The sequence below is a fragment of the Ceratotherium simum genome, chromosome 17 (assembly GCF_057802395.1).
Source record: "Ceratotherium simum simum isolate JZ-2026a chromosome 17, ASM5780239v1, whole genome shotgun sequence".
In the NCBI taxonomy this organism is placed as follows: domain Eukaryota; kingdom Metazoa; phylum Chordata; class Mammalia; order Perissodactyla; family Rhinocerotidae; genus Ceratotherium; species Ceratotherium simum.
The window spans coordinates 39,646,668-39,662,693 of record NC_141916.1 but is presented as its reverse complement, the minus strand read 5'-3'; the positions used below and the strand labels follow the sequence as shown (position 1 = coordinate 39,662,693).

Here is a 16,026-nt window from a genome sequence, read left to right as displayed (position 1 = left end):
CATAGTTTAAAAAAAGCCAAGCTGATGACTTGTAGTTATATTTTTCATAAATCATAGAATTTTAGGGACTGAGGACTAAAAGATTAAGTGAATTGTTGGTAACAGAGCCAGACAATGGCACAGCAAGAGCTAGAACCTAGTTTTCTTGACACTCAGGAGATAATCCATCCAAAAATCATCCTCAGTTCTCATGATTTGCTCTCATGAACTATCTTTATCACTGTACACAGAATCAGCTTATGCTTCGGCAGGTCAGACGTGGCTTAGTTATCAAATCTGAATTCTTGAACAGTACCAGGAATCTAAACGTGGCTCTGAGCTTCATACCAGCAAGATGAGGAGCCACGTTTCTGTCTTCGTCTTCTTTCTTTGGCTAATATCACCCTTTTTTCCTACATGTACGTCTTTCTTTTCCCTCTCATCATTATTTGTAATTCATTTTTATATTCTGCATCTTTAAATAAGTAATTCAACCTTTTTTTTTTTTTTTTGGTGAGGAAGATTAGCTCTGAGCTAACATCGGTTGCCAATCCTCCTCCTTTTGCTGAGGAAGATTGGCCCTGGGCTAACATCTGTGCCCATCTTCCTCTACTTTATATGTGGGACGCCTGCTACAGCATGGCTTGATAAGTGGTGCGTAGGTCTGCGCCCAGGATCTGGACCCGCGAACCCCAGGCCGCTGAAGCAGAGCACGCGAACTTAACCACTACACCAGTGATCTGGCCCCTAATCTCCTCTTGATAAGGAAGAGTGAGAACAACTGCTCTTTTATTAAAAACTGTTTATATAGCACTCTGCATCAGGCACAGGTAGCTGGTACTCTTCCTATCCCATTATAAAGATGAGAATGACAAGCTTAAGGTCACACAGCCGGGATTCAAACCCACGCAGTCCGGCTCCTCATACTGTGCTCAACACCACTTTGCTCTGCTGCTACTCAACAACTCACAGTTACTGAGGTATGATGGGAGTACTTTCACATACACTCTCATATTTAATGACTCCAACTACCTCACCTAATAATAATGAAACAGCATAGGAAGGATGAGTAACGTGCAAGATTCCAAACTAGGAGGTGATAGAGCTTGGATTAAAACCCAGATCTTTCTGGTCAAAAGATTCATGTTCTTTCCACCTCTCCCTATAAAACTCTATCAAAGTGAAGAGAGAAGAATAAAATAGTGTCTTTTTGCCTTTCATCAATGAATTAAATCCATAAACAGCACACGACCATTGGCAATGGAGACTAGGAAGTTATTCAATAGAATTTCTTTTCCCCCCAGATATTACCTCAAGTGGCAAGAACATTGATTCACAGAAGTAGAGATGGGTCTTCAGTTCTACTAGCATTTGTCCTGTTTAACTTTGCTTTTCAATATTTTCAGATACCACTGAGTGAGCACTTTCATGTTTCAGGTGCTTTTGGAAACACTTTACCTACATTATTTGCCTCCCCAAGGTACTCTTAATACATCCCAGCTTCCTGATAAGGAAACTGAAGGAGGGAGGTTATTGAACACTAGACCCTTTGCCAGGTGCTTTATATGAGATAACGAGTGTGATAATAGTACCTGGGATACAGTCAAGCAACAACTCAACCAACATCTGTATAATTATTATCTATTTTAATCTTTACTATAATCCTACATGGTAAATATTATTATCCCATATTACAGATGAAGAAGTTGAGGCTTGGAGGATATAAGTAACTTAGTCAAAGCCACGCCACTATGAAGAGGCAGAGTTGAGATTTATAGCAAGCTCTATTCAACTCACATAGTTCAAGCTCTTAACCACCAAGAACACTGTACTTAACCAAATCATAAAATTTGGAAGTGGTCTAACTGGAACTCTACACCATTGATTCAAGAATTCCTGCTGCCTATCACAAATACATGATTGTGCATTTTTACCTTCATGACTTCTTGTTTTTCTCCCATAAGTATAGCTTCTTCTGTCCTCTCTCCTTTTGTATCTGACTTTCAAAAATCAACCCAAATCTCATGTCTAGAGACAGACAAACTGGGTTAACAATCCACCTCTGCCACTTAGTAGCGGGACGATTTAGGGGAAGTCACTTAATCTCTATCCTTCAATCTTTTAATTTCTAAAATGGAGTTAGTAATAGAATCTAAATAATTGGGCTGTTGTGAGGATTAAATGAGATGATATATGTAAAGCCACTTATGGTAATAAATGGCTGAGTATCTCAAAATATTTTTGTTATTATTATTATTATTATTTCTGGCTGCATCCATCCTCCTTCTGAGAATTTCAATCCACTGCAGAGAAGAATGCATTGTAGGGGCCACCTGCTTAGAGAACTATTATATAAGCAAGTGGTTATCCATCATTCCGTCTTGTAGCATTTTGACACCATATTAGCAGTGGTGCACAGCCGCAAGATAAATCTCCTTCCCATTTCATTTCTAACGCATCAAGCATCAAGGCTAGACTAAATGAGCTATAAAACCAAATGTTGTCTCTAAATCCATTTCACAAAAGAAGTGCTTATAATCTCTAAGAACTAAAGTAGTTTAGAATTCAAGAGGAAACAATATATCAATTTCCAAAACTTTAAACTGTTCAAAGTCTTGGGAACAATAGAGATGAGCAAACTGACATACAAACCAAATCAAATATTAGTGGGAGTAGTTCGGCTCAGTTTGTAAGAATTGTACTACCATAAACTCATTATTCTTGAGAGTACTCAGTGTCACTCTTTGAGAAAAAAGCAATATTTTTGTAACAATTGCTTTTTAAAAATTAGATTTGAGGATAAAAGTGCTCTGTATTTTAAAGTTCTTGAAAATGTATTGGAAAAGAGAGTTTAATGTGAATGTAGTTTGGCTTCTTTCACTTGGAAATGTTGACACTGTTTCTCCTTAATTTTCAAAACTGGCATTTCAAGTACAGTCTTCAAGAAAATATAATATAAGCTCCCAAAGAGATAGGTAAGACAACTACAGACAATTTTTAAGGATCTTTGGGGTTAAGAAGGTCAATAGTAATAGAGTCAAATCAATTTAAATAAACAATTTTTTACTGAAAACCCACTATCCATCCCAACTGTACCTGATAAAAGGGTTTCAATTACAGGTACTAGTATCATCACCAATTCCATTTTACAGACGTTGAAACCAAGGATTTCAGATGGAAAGCAACATGGCAAAGGCACACAACTGGTAAAGAAGCAAATTCAGATCGCCTTGACTCTAAGTCTGTGCTAATCCTGCTCTTTAATTTAAATTTAAGTAGCTTCATGTGGCTAGGGGCTATTGGACAGCACATATGTAGAAAATAAATGGGCTTTTTCTGATGACTAGAACGTCTCAATGATCACAAGCTAAACTGAGTAGACCGCACGTTTTTTTGGTGGCCCTTCGAGCAACAATAACTTACTGGAGAGTGACGTATAAAGTGCAAAGGTTTTGAGACTGGATAATTCTTTCATTCTTGTTTCTTCCACACTTTTGCAGAAAATGTGCTCCCAGGCATACAACTTTAGAAGTTTGATGCCTTTCAATATTTCATTTGTTTTCTTCAGTCTCTCAGTAGAATAATCCTATTAAAAAAAGGAATAAAAAACAATGCAAGTTGCATCCAAGTGAATCAGACCAGTGGGACCACATAATGGACCGGGATTGAGGAGATCTTGATTTCTGCCTGGCTCTGCCACTAATTATAGCTGTGAGATTCCAGGCAGAAGAAGTAAAACTCTCTGTGCTTCTGCCTCAAACTTTAAAAGGGAGAGTTGAATGAAATAGCCTCAAATTTCTTTCTACCCAAAAACTTTCATATCTCTCTTGCTTTGGTTTAAATAAAAGCAGTTTCTTAAGTTTCACATGGTCTCCTTGAATAATGTCTACAGATAATATAGACATAAATTTAGGGAAATGATAAAGAGACTTCCAATGGCTCCTTCTAGTACTTAAATCATTTTATTCTCCCCTCAGCACTATCACTCACACTTAGAGAAGAAACAATGAATTTAAGAAAAGTTAGTTTGCTTCTTATTTGGGAACATGAGGGTACGGTGTTGTGTGTGTTCATACTGTGTCTTCATAATCCACTTACTGAAACCAGTCTATTATCTTTAATTTCAAGAGATTTCCACATACTTCTTCCTAAGCTCTTGTTTAAGGTCTAAATTAGATTTACTGATTATTAACAGTTTGGATTAACTGTAGAGAGATTTGCAGCCGATACAAAACCCTCCATGTAGTCGACTGTTTCAGCTTCCTCTACCACCAAATATTACATTAAAATTACTAGTAAGGGACAAATGACCTGTGCACTATCAAAAGGAGCAGTAGAGTGGCAAAAGGCAGCTGGGAGGAAGCAAAAGTAGCAAATGGCCTGTTTTTTACATCTTTTTGTTTTTTCAGCATCTTAGATGCCTATCAAGTGATTGGTAAATGAGTGAATGAATACAGTATGAGTGTCTAAACGAAAGACAGATGCTTGAGGATAGCCGGTCTCCCCCTTGTGCCCCTCTTCCACACCTTTCCGGTTCATGTCCTGGAGTAAAATGGGTAGATGGCTCAGACAGAAATGATGAGTAACCTTGCCAGAAGCAGCAGAAAAACAAGCGATAAAAGTCACTTGCGTGACATGCAACTTGCTTGTCACAGCAGAAACACCAGCTTGGGAAACAATTCCATCAGTGGCAGCATCTCTAATTTTACGCCTGATTTACAGACAGCCTTGCTCATATTTTACCAAACTTTATTTTTAAACGTGCTGTCAACAATTTTATTATTTGCAAACACTTCTTTAAAAGAAGCCAATTCTTGCTCAAATAAAATGACTTCATGGCAAATTAAAGCCAGAAAGGGTCAATAATTGGGCTGTTCTTGCTTGCCAAGTTGACCATGAACATATTTAGCCAGGGCAGCAAAAACATTTCAGTGTAACTCCATAGATCATCACATGGTTTGATTCAAACCTAGGGAAATTTAATTTCAGAAACACCAAACCTGACCCTTTATTTGTTCCTTGATCTATTTCTCCCACGGCAATAATTGACATCCAATAGCCTCAAAGGACAATAAGTGTATTCTCTAGGCAAGTGATCCAGAAGATTCAAAGCCTCATCACTTCATTCAAAACACCAGCAACTGTGATTCTAGTATTTTGAGTCTAAGATCATCAAGTCTTAAATTTCAAATCCACTTTAAAAAATTGTTTTGCAACACAGAAAATACACATTCGCTACCTAAGAAATGAAATGAAATAGAATGATTTCCAAATATGTATTCATTTCTATACTTTCCCATACTTTAGAAAATAAAACAGCATTACTAGATTTTCCTAATAAAGTTTCCAAAAGATGTTACTTACAAGAGTGCTCTTCTGAGCCTCTGCCAACTTTGTAGCAATGAAGTACTGAATTGGGGCAAGGAGCACAATGACAGCTGCACCAACCAGTGCACTTGATCCAAGCAAATTATAGAGCAGAATCACTCCCATTATGATCTAGGAAGGAAAACACATGGAAAAGGGAAAATGAATGGGGGTGTGGGGACCACTGAATGAAAGGAAATATTTTTAGCGAAAATGTAGTATTTCTTAATTATTATATTAAGTTTATTTGGAAGTCAACTCAACTGTGACAGTTGGGTTTTACAAAGATTTATCTGGAGAAGACTAAGTAGAAGGAATTTATTTTTAGTATGATGATCTGTACAACTGATGTCAAACCAATTTATTGCATGAAGTTGACAGTGGTCCCAGGATGCTTCTGACCTTCTAAAGCAGTCTTCAGATTTTTAAAAGGACATGAAATTTTCCTTGAAAAATGTTTTCACCCACCATAAACTTGACATTCCATATTCTCTTGGAATTGTACTAGCGTTTCAAGGCGAGGAGGATGGAAAGTAGAGGGCAGCATCATAATATGAGTACAGGATGGTTCTTTGTGGACTAAAGGAATGATCTGAATTCCTCAACTCCTCAATGACCCCAGAAGTCATTTAATGACAAGAAGACTGGGCTTAACCAAAACTGTGAAGAAGCTAAAGTTGGGGCCCCATCTTACCTCATTTTCCTTGTTACATCTATTTCTTAAAACCCAAGGCTGAACCACTTAGGCCTACCCATGCTGGTTTGTCACTTTCTTCTTCTTCTTTTAAAAACTCAGGATTTAACCCTGCTATCTTCTTTCCCTGAAAAAATTTCTTCCAGTAGCTCAGCTCATCATGGCTCAAAATGTCAACTAATGAACTGTATCCATGCAGTTAAAGCATTGAACCCATGCCTATACGCCAATGATAACAGCTTAATAGTGGCCTTCTGGAGGCAATGGTACATGTTTACTGCCTAACCAATTAGGCTCTTTGGGATTTCCAATCAAAATGAAAATTTCCTTAAGGTCACCCATGATGCAGTCCTTCAGAAGCAATCTGGAATTTTTGGTGCACTTTAAATTATACCACATAGACAGCTACCTAGTTCACCTGCGTATAACTACATTTTGATAAAATGAAACAAAGCATATTTTAAATCTTACTTTGTGTCAAACACTGTACATGATATACACTTTTATTTGACTCGGATTTCCATTAAAAAATGAAAAGGCGAACAATAAATTTTAAAACTACCATATCTTCCTTATTTTATGCACTTTAATAAATGTAGTACACAAACATATAGGTGACAAACTGCATCTAATGAAATGAGATCTACAGTTCAAGCTCCATTTACAGGGTGCAAAACTCAAGATAATTTAAAATATTCAGCATCACATAAAGGGAAAAATCTGAACATGTTTCTTTTGCCATTTTTACCCAATGAGGTAAAAAAAAAACCTACGTCTTTATTAAAATGCTATTTCCATAGTAAATAGCTAAATAGACCTCCAGCCTGTCAGTGTTCCTACCACCTTATAAAGTTTGACATTTTATAATATACCAGCTATTGAAACTATGGGATGGATTAAAGCAATTGCTCTAGTTCAGAAACGCTATAAGAGAGCTTGTCAAAACAAAAGGAGTTCAGCCTTGGCTCTGAGACCTGTATGAATTTGGGAAATAACAATAACAACTAACAATTACCGAGTGCCCACGGAATGGTAGGCATTGTGCTAAAAGCTTTACACGTATTAACTTATTTAATCTTGACAATTCCAACAACTATGAGACAGATACTATTATCATTCCCATTTTACAGTTAAGGAAACAAATGTTTTGAGGGGTTAAGCCCTTGTGCGAACAGGGAGTAGAGCAGATACTTGAACCCAAGCAGTATAATTCCAAACTCCACTTTCTTAATCTATATCATAACATTTCTGAGTCTCTTTTGTCTATAAAAAGGATACAATAACATTAGCACATTCAAAAAGTTTACCCTTTACTGAGATAAATCTCTTATGCTCCTTTTGTTTTATTTCCTCTGCAAAAGAGAATCTTACTTATATTGATTTACCTGAACAGGCATAGCCCATAGATTGGGACACAGGAACAAGAACCACATGAGTTGATTGGTTTCAATGGCAACCAAGTTATTGATCTGTCCCAGGGTCATCTCACCCATGGATAAATTAGATGTAGAGAGCCTAAGGATTTTATTGTATATCATGGCCTGCAAAAAAAAAAAAATGTACTTTAAGCTCTAAACTTAATAATCAACACTGTCTTTATTTATTTTCATTGAAAAAAATAACATTTTAAAATTTTTTGAATAAAAAAACCTATAATGCCATCTTCTTAAGTCAACTACTATTTTCATTTTAGCATAGTTACTTTCAGTCTTCAACTAAATACAAACATTTTTTTCAGGCAATATAGATATTCAACTTTTAATATAAGCTCTAGAACAAATAGAAACAGAGATAAGTAAATGCCAGATTTCAAAATACTTTTCTTAATATATTATTGTAAAAGCTATTTTTAATTCAACGGGTTTACTAATTAGCTCTGTGTTTCTTTTATTAAGCAGATCATATATAAGTGTTGATGTCTTAATATCAAAGTGAAAACCGAATGAAAAAACAAAACTGAAGCCACTACCATTCCTGCCACTGGATGGTATATGTCATTTTCAAGAAACAAAGGTCATTCACAGCTTGTACGTACCAGCAGAGCTCCGCGGAGATTAATGCCAGTCTCTATAGTTACATAGTAGGAAGCCTGTAAAAATGTCCTTTGCAGAATGAGAGCCAAGAAGAGAAGAACTGCTAGAACATAAGCATTTTCAAGAAATTCCTTAGATGAGAGGATTTCTGAAATCTTATCCCAAAAGAAAAAAGACATAAATTAAAACTAGTCTTTTCATGTACCAGGTGTCCAGTTTGCATTTATTAACATTACATGGTTTTTAAATATAAAAACTCAATGTCTTGATAACACAGCAATGGAATGAGCCACAGCAAGGCAATTTTGGCTCTTCCTCATAATGTCCACAGATACAAATACAAACCAGTTCAACACACAAAATCCCAAATTGATCATGAAGACTGCTAAAAATGCCTGGCTGTAGAAAAAAGGTACACTTTAACTAAAAAAAAATTTGAATAGATTTTCTGCAAAGATATATTCTACCTTAGTTAAATGGAAAGTAGTAAATGGAGACAAAAGTTAGTTTAGTCTGTAATTTAGAAGCAGAAACCATAAAACTGGTCGTCGCTAAGCAAGACCAGTGGGAAAAAATACAATTTCTGTAGCCTTGTTAATTTAAAATAATTCTACACAGTTGAATTTTTATGATTTTCACATGTTAATTTATATTAATGAAATAAATTATAAATTATAAAATACATAATTTGGCTATTGATTTCACCCATGTGACTGTTTCAGTGACAAAACACAACTTATGAAAAACTACTTGAGTAGGAATATGACTGAAGGCATCATAAGGATATACAAAACTGACTGCTTTTTGTGTGACAGTAGCATATGGTAACTTGTTTTTTAGAAGTGAGGGAAAGGTAACACTCGAATAAGTACCTCAGGTCAATTTGGGCACTCTTCATTTTTTATGATTTAGATCCACTAAATTCTACTCTGGTCCCTCCTTTTTCTTTCATGGGAATACGTACAAATGTGTAAGTTCTGTTCTTTCTCAGAAAACATGTGGTTAATATTTGTAAGGGAGAAGGATGATAGAATTCTATGTAGCATTTAGATATCTGCGTGTAATTAGGCTAGCGGGGACAAAACATCACACAAGCGTATTCAGTGGTGAAAATCTCTGCTTCACCTCAATAATAATTGAGCACTAACATAGGCAAGGGACTGGACTAAGCACTGTGGAAACAAATATGAACTGTCCACAGTCATTCTGTTGAAAGAGCTTACAACCTAAAAAGATAAGCATATCCATAAATAATATGCTTCATTATAAACAGCATTTATAGTAAGTGAAGTAAACAATGTGTTAGGGGAGTACCGAGGAGAGTCAAATTTCAACTAGGACAACCAGGAAAAGCTTCACTAAGGAGGCAGCATTTAACGCAGGCTTTGAAAATGCATAAAATTTTAATATTAAAATGAAATTCATAGGTTTTAATTAAAATTAAAAGGTGAAGAAAAGAGGACAGGAAATCAGACTGATTGAATAGAAAAGGAAAATTGATGCATCTGGACTGGTTTCTATCTGTGAAACTAGGGAAATCAACTTTTAGAAAGAAACTAGGACATTCATGATGCAGACTTTCTTAAGAACAGAAAATATAAGATTAAAAATTTATAACAACAAATATCTTACACTATATAGCTTCCTAAATAGTACCAAAATATCTGATAAAAATATTATAATGTGACTTGCCCTGATCATTGTGAAACAGGGTGATGGCTTTTATTATATAAGAAAGGAGAAATGTACATATTACAAATCACATTGCTAACACTATTGGTCACAGGCCTCTAAAAAAGTGACTCAGTCACCTCTCATGTACTCATGCATGAAAATTCTTTAAAGGAATATAAATAAACAAATAAAATAATCAATGTGAAATTTCCAAGCATAGTTTCTGGCACACAGTAGATGCTTTTAAATGTTCATAAGCTCTGAATCTGAGAAATAATTTTGTTGCCAGGTCCATTCAATGAATACACAAACACATGATTTTCTCTACAGGGAAAATTATTGTTTTCTTTTTTTAAAAAAGCTGATGAGGGGCCAGCCCCACCAGTTAAGTACATGCGCTCCGCTTTGGCAGCCTGGGATTTGCAGGTTCATATCCTGGGCGCAGACCTATGCACCGCTTAACAAGCCATGCTGTGGCAGCATCCCACATACAAAACAGAGGAAGATTGGCACAGATGTTAGCTCAGGCACAATCTTCCTCAAGCAAAAAGGGGAGGATTGACAACAGATGTTAGCTCAGGGCCAATCTTTCTCACCAATAAAAAAAGCTGACAATAATATGTTTCTTTCCAAAAGTACCACAAACTTACTCCTGTTGTGTTATTTGTCCCATTCTGTGTTTCATTCACACGCTGAACTATTCCAGAAATACAAAGAGGTCCAGCAAACCCCAGTAAGTCAGCAAGATAACGAAATGTGCTACTAAGTAGAATTGGTCGCCCAAAAGCTCTGTACATTGCTAGCCATATAGATGGAGTCCGATTTGGATGATCTGCTACTTTTTTCTGAAAGAAAACAACAGATGAACCAAAATAAGAGCAGCAATTAATCTCAGCAACTATGGAAATTCTTTCCGATATTTTTAAAGTTTATAAATAAATGTTAACTAGTCCCTTTTCAGTATAGTATGAATAATTCTGTACCCTTGCATTCTATGCAAACAGTAGCTAATGAATACATTTTAACGAAATAGAGAGAATGAAGAGTAACCAGGCCAGTTTTTCAAAGATTTTGTATTATTTTTAGTTGTCAAAAGATGACTCAAAATTCTTAAGGCTGAATTAATTTTAATTCCCTCTGATTTGGGAAATGTAAATCTGTCATGAATATGACCAAATAACATTGTATGGAAATGAAGATAGTAAGGTACAAAGATCAAAGTTATTGACAGACTAGTCAAGATTTCTGTAGTTAACTAGACCTCAAGAGTGTCACCTATCAAATTACTACAAGCTAAACAAAACAGATCATCCCAACTTCAAATTGTTTCTCCTCCAGGTATGTCCCATCTCCATAAATGGTAGTCAATACTTTTTAAAGTTATGTTAGACTTGTGTTTCCTAGTTATTCCTCAAAGAAATGCAGAATGAAAAGTGGCATATATGCTTAAGCCAATTCATGGTTTCACACATCTATAGTCATTTGCTGAAAAGATTTTACGACCTGAACAATCATCATAATTAGGTCTTGAGGAGGAGGTGGATGAAGTTTTTTCACTGTGGCAAAGAAGTCAACTCAAGGCAGTAGAGTTCAACCGTGTTGCATATTCAACTTCCTGTTAGATGAATAATTTGACTATTTTTTAAAGTTTATTGATAAAAGATATTAACACCAAGTTCAAGCTAAATTTGTGTTGCAAAGAGCACTCAGAAAATGTAAGCTATGCTTCGGCTATATTGTTAACCTTTACTTCAGCAGAGAAGTTTAAAAAATATTAGGCAATACTTTTCCCCGAGGTGAAACCAGAGAGATGACTCAGGTTCATTCATAGTAACCATTTCCTGCAATATTAATTTCATAACACTCATTTTTGACACAAAACAGAGGTCATTTTCATCATTTACCATAAATGCTTTGTTGATCTTGATTAAGGACAGCCAAAAACTCTTCAACTGATTCACCATACCCTGCTCCCTTCCAATGTTGTTGTAAATACTCATATTTTTAATTACAATAATATTTGTAGATGATTGCAATATAAAATACATCTACCACTGTGGATAGCATACATGACCATTCAGAATGATAACAAGAGAAACTGAAAATATCCAAAGATTCTCATATTTAAAATTTTTAAAGCAATTATAAGTACTCAAAGAAGGTACCAGAAGAAATCAATTTTGGCAGACATATAAGATGATATATGGAGTAGGTAGGTGGTGCCCTTTTATTTAACTTAGTTTCCTAAGTTTGAAATACAGAGTTCAAATTTTAGTTAATAATTAATTTACGGATTTTAGTTTCTTAAAGATAGTTATTAATTGATATGATCTATTTTCCCTTAAATAACAAAATTATTGACAAGATACTTGAAAAAGATTTAATAACAAAAATTCCATGAATTATTACTATTATATGGTAACAAGGATTAGACATACATGATCACTGAACTTGATTCTTACTTTCCACTTGGTCCCAGAGAAAAGACAGCGCTCTCTATCCCTCTTCAAGTATTGACTAGGCAACTAACACAACGTTACTATATTTAATTGTCTCTTTTATATCCTCAGCAGCCCAATTAACATGACCCAAAACTACTGAGAAAGACAGATAGAGAAAATCTGCTTTTCCTTACCCATAGATGTTATTTAAGCTTAGTGTCTTTATATTTAATAGGTCCATTCTCTACAATTAAGGACGTGAAAAACAGATACTAAATTACCTTTTGTTCTTCATATGCATCTTTCAGGCAAACATAATTTGTTACCGCCCTCATTGCTATTGGTAATTTTCCAATTGCCTTCAGATCAATAGGCTTTTTATGAGCGGTTATGATAAGCGTGTTCATCCACCAGTATGTTGCTTTTGACAGTAAATTTACAAATGGTTGAAGAAATCTCACACCCAGGTCCTGCAGGTCTTCAGGAGGCTTCACTTTCTGAGGATTCATGAAGAATACATATCTCTGGGGCAAGAAAAATCCCACAGAATAACAATTAACCTAATTCTTTTTGCACATATTAAAAATAAAATGTTAACCTTTTCTACCTTTCAATTCAGGAGGCCAAATTTATATTTTCATATCTCTTTCCATTCCTTTCTGAAACATTCTTTGAAATATTTCCCTTTTGTTGTGACTAGATTAACTAGTTAAATTCCAGAATGTCACATTTAATCCACTTGGGGCCAATTCTAAAAAACTGATTATCCCTTTAAAAGATAGTTATTACTAAAAAGCAATCTTTCATGATATCCTGTGATAAAGTCAACTCAATGAAGATTTTTACATTATTTAGGTTTTTTAGATGTGCTGTCAACACCATTGGTGAGTCACTCTCTGTTATGTGGTCTGGCTGATGTTAACCGACTGTTCTCCACTATTCACGGCAGCATGTATCTTGCCATTCAGAGCAAATTCAAAGTGCTCCGATAGAAAATGAACATTGAAAAATCAGTCACTACTATGTCACCCAATACAAGTGGCAGCATTATGTGGTGACAAGCACTACAGATTTGTAATCATCAAGTATGAGTCTTGACCATGTTACTTTGGATATATAGCTACAGTTGTCTCTATAGAAGTTTCTTCAGCAGTGAAATGAGCAAACTGGATTAGACTACCTTCTTTTTAGTTCGAAATTTCTTAAAATACACTAGTTTGATTAACTCAGGTTTGCTTTGGATCAGTGATGGATGATGGAACTTGCTGATGAAAACAATTTCATCTATAATTTGAACTAAGCATAATTTTTGGCACATAACAGGCACTTAATCAATATTTTGGAATGAATAAATAGATTCCAGGGTCATATTGAGATTTCTGGAACATTAATGGTCTGAAACTTAGTGATTAATTCAACTTTATATTTATACACAAAGATGATATACATTTGTTCATCCTCTTACATACTAATAATTTCTAGCTGATTGTGATCTTTAATATTGGGGTTTTGAATTCCAGTCACTAAACAAAAATCGTTAGATACCTACTCTGACCCGAATGACATTGATCTCCACAGCCATCAGGAGTCCATTCAAGATGACCATGATGCCTGTGATGCAGAAACGCAGGTCTGATACTCCCCAACCAGACTGCCAGTACTTGACCAATTTTATGGTTTTTGTAATAAAGGCCATTACCCAATATAGGAATAGAGCTGGAAAAAGAAAAAGTAAAAAGAAAAAGATGCAATCTTTCCCTAATATTTTTTAAAACTTCACTGAAATTTCAATAAAAATATAATGCTTTTTAATAACAAAGACAATTTTAAATATTCTATTTCTAGAAAATTTCATTTGTTAAGAAAACAACATACATGCTTTAGTGCCCTTCTGGAGTTTTGAATTGACGTTATGGTAACGATTTTAAAATATTTGTGCTTCTACTCTGATCATATGCGATAGATAGGCAGATGTAAGGAGATGTAAATAAGAATAACCTACACTCTTCAGACCTTATGTGTAATTCTGTAGACTTTAAAATTGACTTTATCTTCTGGTCTTTTTTTTTAAGAAGCCCTGATTATAAGAAGAATTCACAAGTTCATATCTGTGTAACCTATCCAATATGTAAGTGTGTTGGAACTTCTAGGGATATGTCTACTGATATTACCCTGGAATTATTACAGAATCCACACAGATATGGGTTTCTGCTTTACAGATCAGCATTCAAGTAGTAAGTGACTCTTCTCACCCAAATAGTTTAAAACACACATGCATCCACAGAGCACAGAGAAGAACAATGATCCTACAGAGCAACCCCAGGCTGCAAGTGGTCAGGTCAGAAAGGTAGAGATCTACACCACCTCATAACCACAGCCCACACTTTGCAGCAAATGTGAGATGGAAGCAGAGACTTTCCTAGAAATCTGTTGTCAAGGACTCAGTATACTTCCAGCTTTGAATAAAAGTCAGTACAAACAAATATGGGATGAGGAGGAAGAAATCTAAAACACATATAAAACAATCCAGTTTGGATAACACTTATCAAAGCCAGAAAGTTTTAAGGGTGATCACAACTTCCTTAGTGAAAAAGAACTGAACATTGTCATATAAGCTCATCATATATATACTTTTTCACTTAAAACACAGAGATTGTCAAAATGGATTTAGAAAAAAAGCAGACAAAATTATATACTATCTAAAGAGATTCACCTTAAATATAAACAAACATCATACTGAAAATGAGTGAATGGAAAAAGATATACAATGAAAACAGCATAAGAAACCTAGAGTGGCTATATTAGTATCAGATAAGGTAGGCTTCAAGACAAAGACTATTATCAGAAGTGCAAAAAACTTCTTTTAATAGTGATAAAATGTCAATTTTTCAGAAAAACACAATAAAAATACGCATATGCCTAATAAAGACTTAAAAGATCTAAACACTATCAACCACCTTGAACTATTTGATATTTATAAGACTATTTGATATTTAATATTATAAAAATACACCCAAACATCTTCAGAATATACCTTCTTGTTAAGTGCACATGGTACTGGTACAGACTACATATTCACTCAGAAAACAAGGAGCAATAAATTTAAAATAACAGAAATCATATAGAGTATGTTTTATGATCACAATAAAATTAAGTGAAAAATCAAGAACAATAAGTGTATTGAATTTCCACTGTTGCTTAGCAAGTTATGACAGGTTTAGCAGCTTACAACAATGCACGTTTATTATCTCACAGTTTCCATGGGTCAAGACTCTGGGCATGGGTCAGCTGGCTTCTCTGCTTCAGGGTCTCACCAGGCAGCAGTTTAGGTCTTGACTAGGGCTGCAGTCTCAACAGAGGCTCGACTGATTTGGTATCTTTATCTTTGCCACACTCTATTGGCTAGAAGCAAGTCACAGGTCCCACTCACACTCAAGGGGAGAGGATTATACAGGGTGTGAACACCAGGCACGGAGATAATGGAGGGAACCTTTGGGTCTTTCCACATAATAAGATATCTAAAAGTCTCCAAATATTAGGAAAACAAATAACACATTTCTAATAATCCACATGTTAAAGAAGAAATCACTAGGGGAATTAGAAAACATTTTAACTAAATTATAATGAGAACACTACATATGAAAAATTTAAGGATTGCAACTAAAACAGTACTTAGAGGAAAGATTATGGCTTTAGATGTTTATTTTAGAAAAAAGACAGTCCAAAATCAATGATTTAAGTTTCCTCCTTAAAAGCTAGGGAAAGAAGAACAATGAACAAGATAAATAAAAGGATGAAAACAAGAGAGAGAAGAATAAAAAGCAATAAAATAAAAAAC

The 16,026-nt window shown here is 35.0% G+C and overlaps 1 protein-coding gene across 1 annotated transcript in view; it reads right to left on the bottom strand.

The window, feature by feature from the left end:
• ABCC9 (ATP binding cassette subfamily C member 9) overlaps positions 1 to 16,026 on the bottom strand; it is a 121,484-nt gene that overhangs the window by 88,554 nt on the left and 16,904 nt on the right. The window contains exons 6-12 of the mRNA XM_087442688.1: positions 13,738 to 13,904; positions 12,470 to 12,712; positions 10,398 to 10,592; positions 8,076 to 8,228; positions 7,426 to 7,581; positions 5,344 to 5,478; positions 3,403 to 3,565 (exon numbers count right to left, since the gene is read on the bottom strand). Of these exons, the coding sequence (XP_087298814.1) occupies positions 3,403 to 3,565; positions 5,344 to 5,478; positions 7,426 to 7,581; positions 8,076 to 8,228; positions 10,398 to 10,592; positions 12,470 to 12,712; positions 13,738 to 13,904 (1,212 nt within the window). The remainder of the gene's footprint in view (positions 1 to 3,402; positions 3,566 to 5,343; positions 5,479 to 7,425; positions 7,582 to 8,075; positions 8,229 to 10,397; positions 10,593 to 12,469; positions 12,713 to 13,737; positions 13,905 to 16,026) is intronic.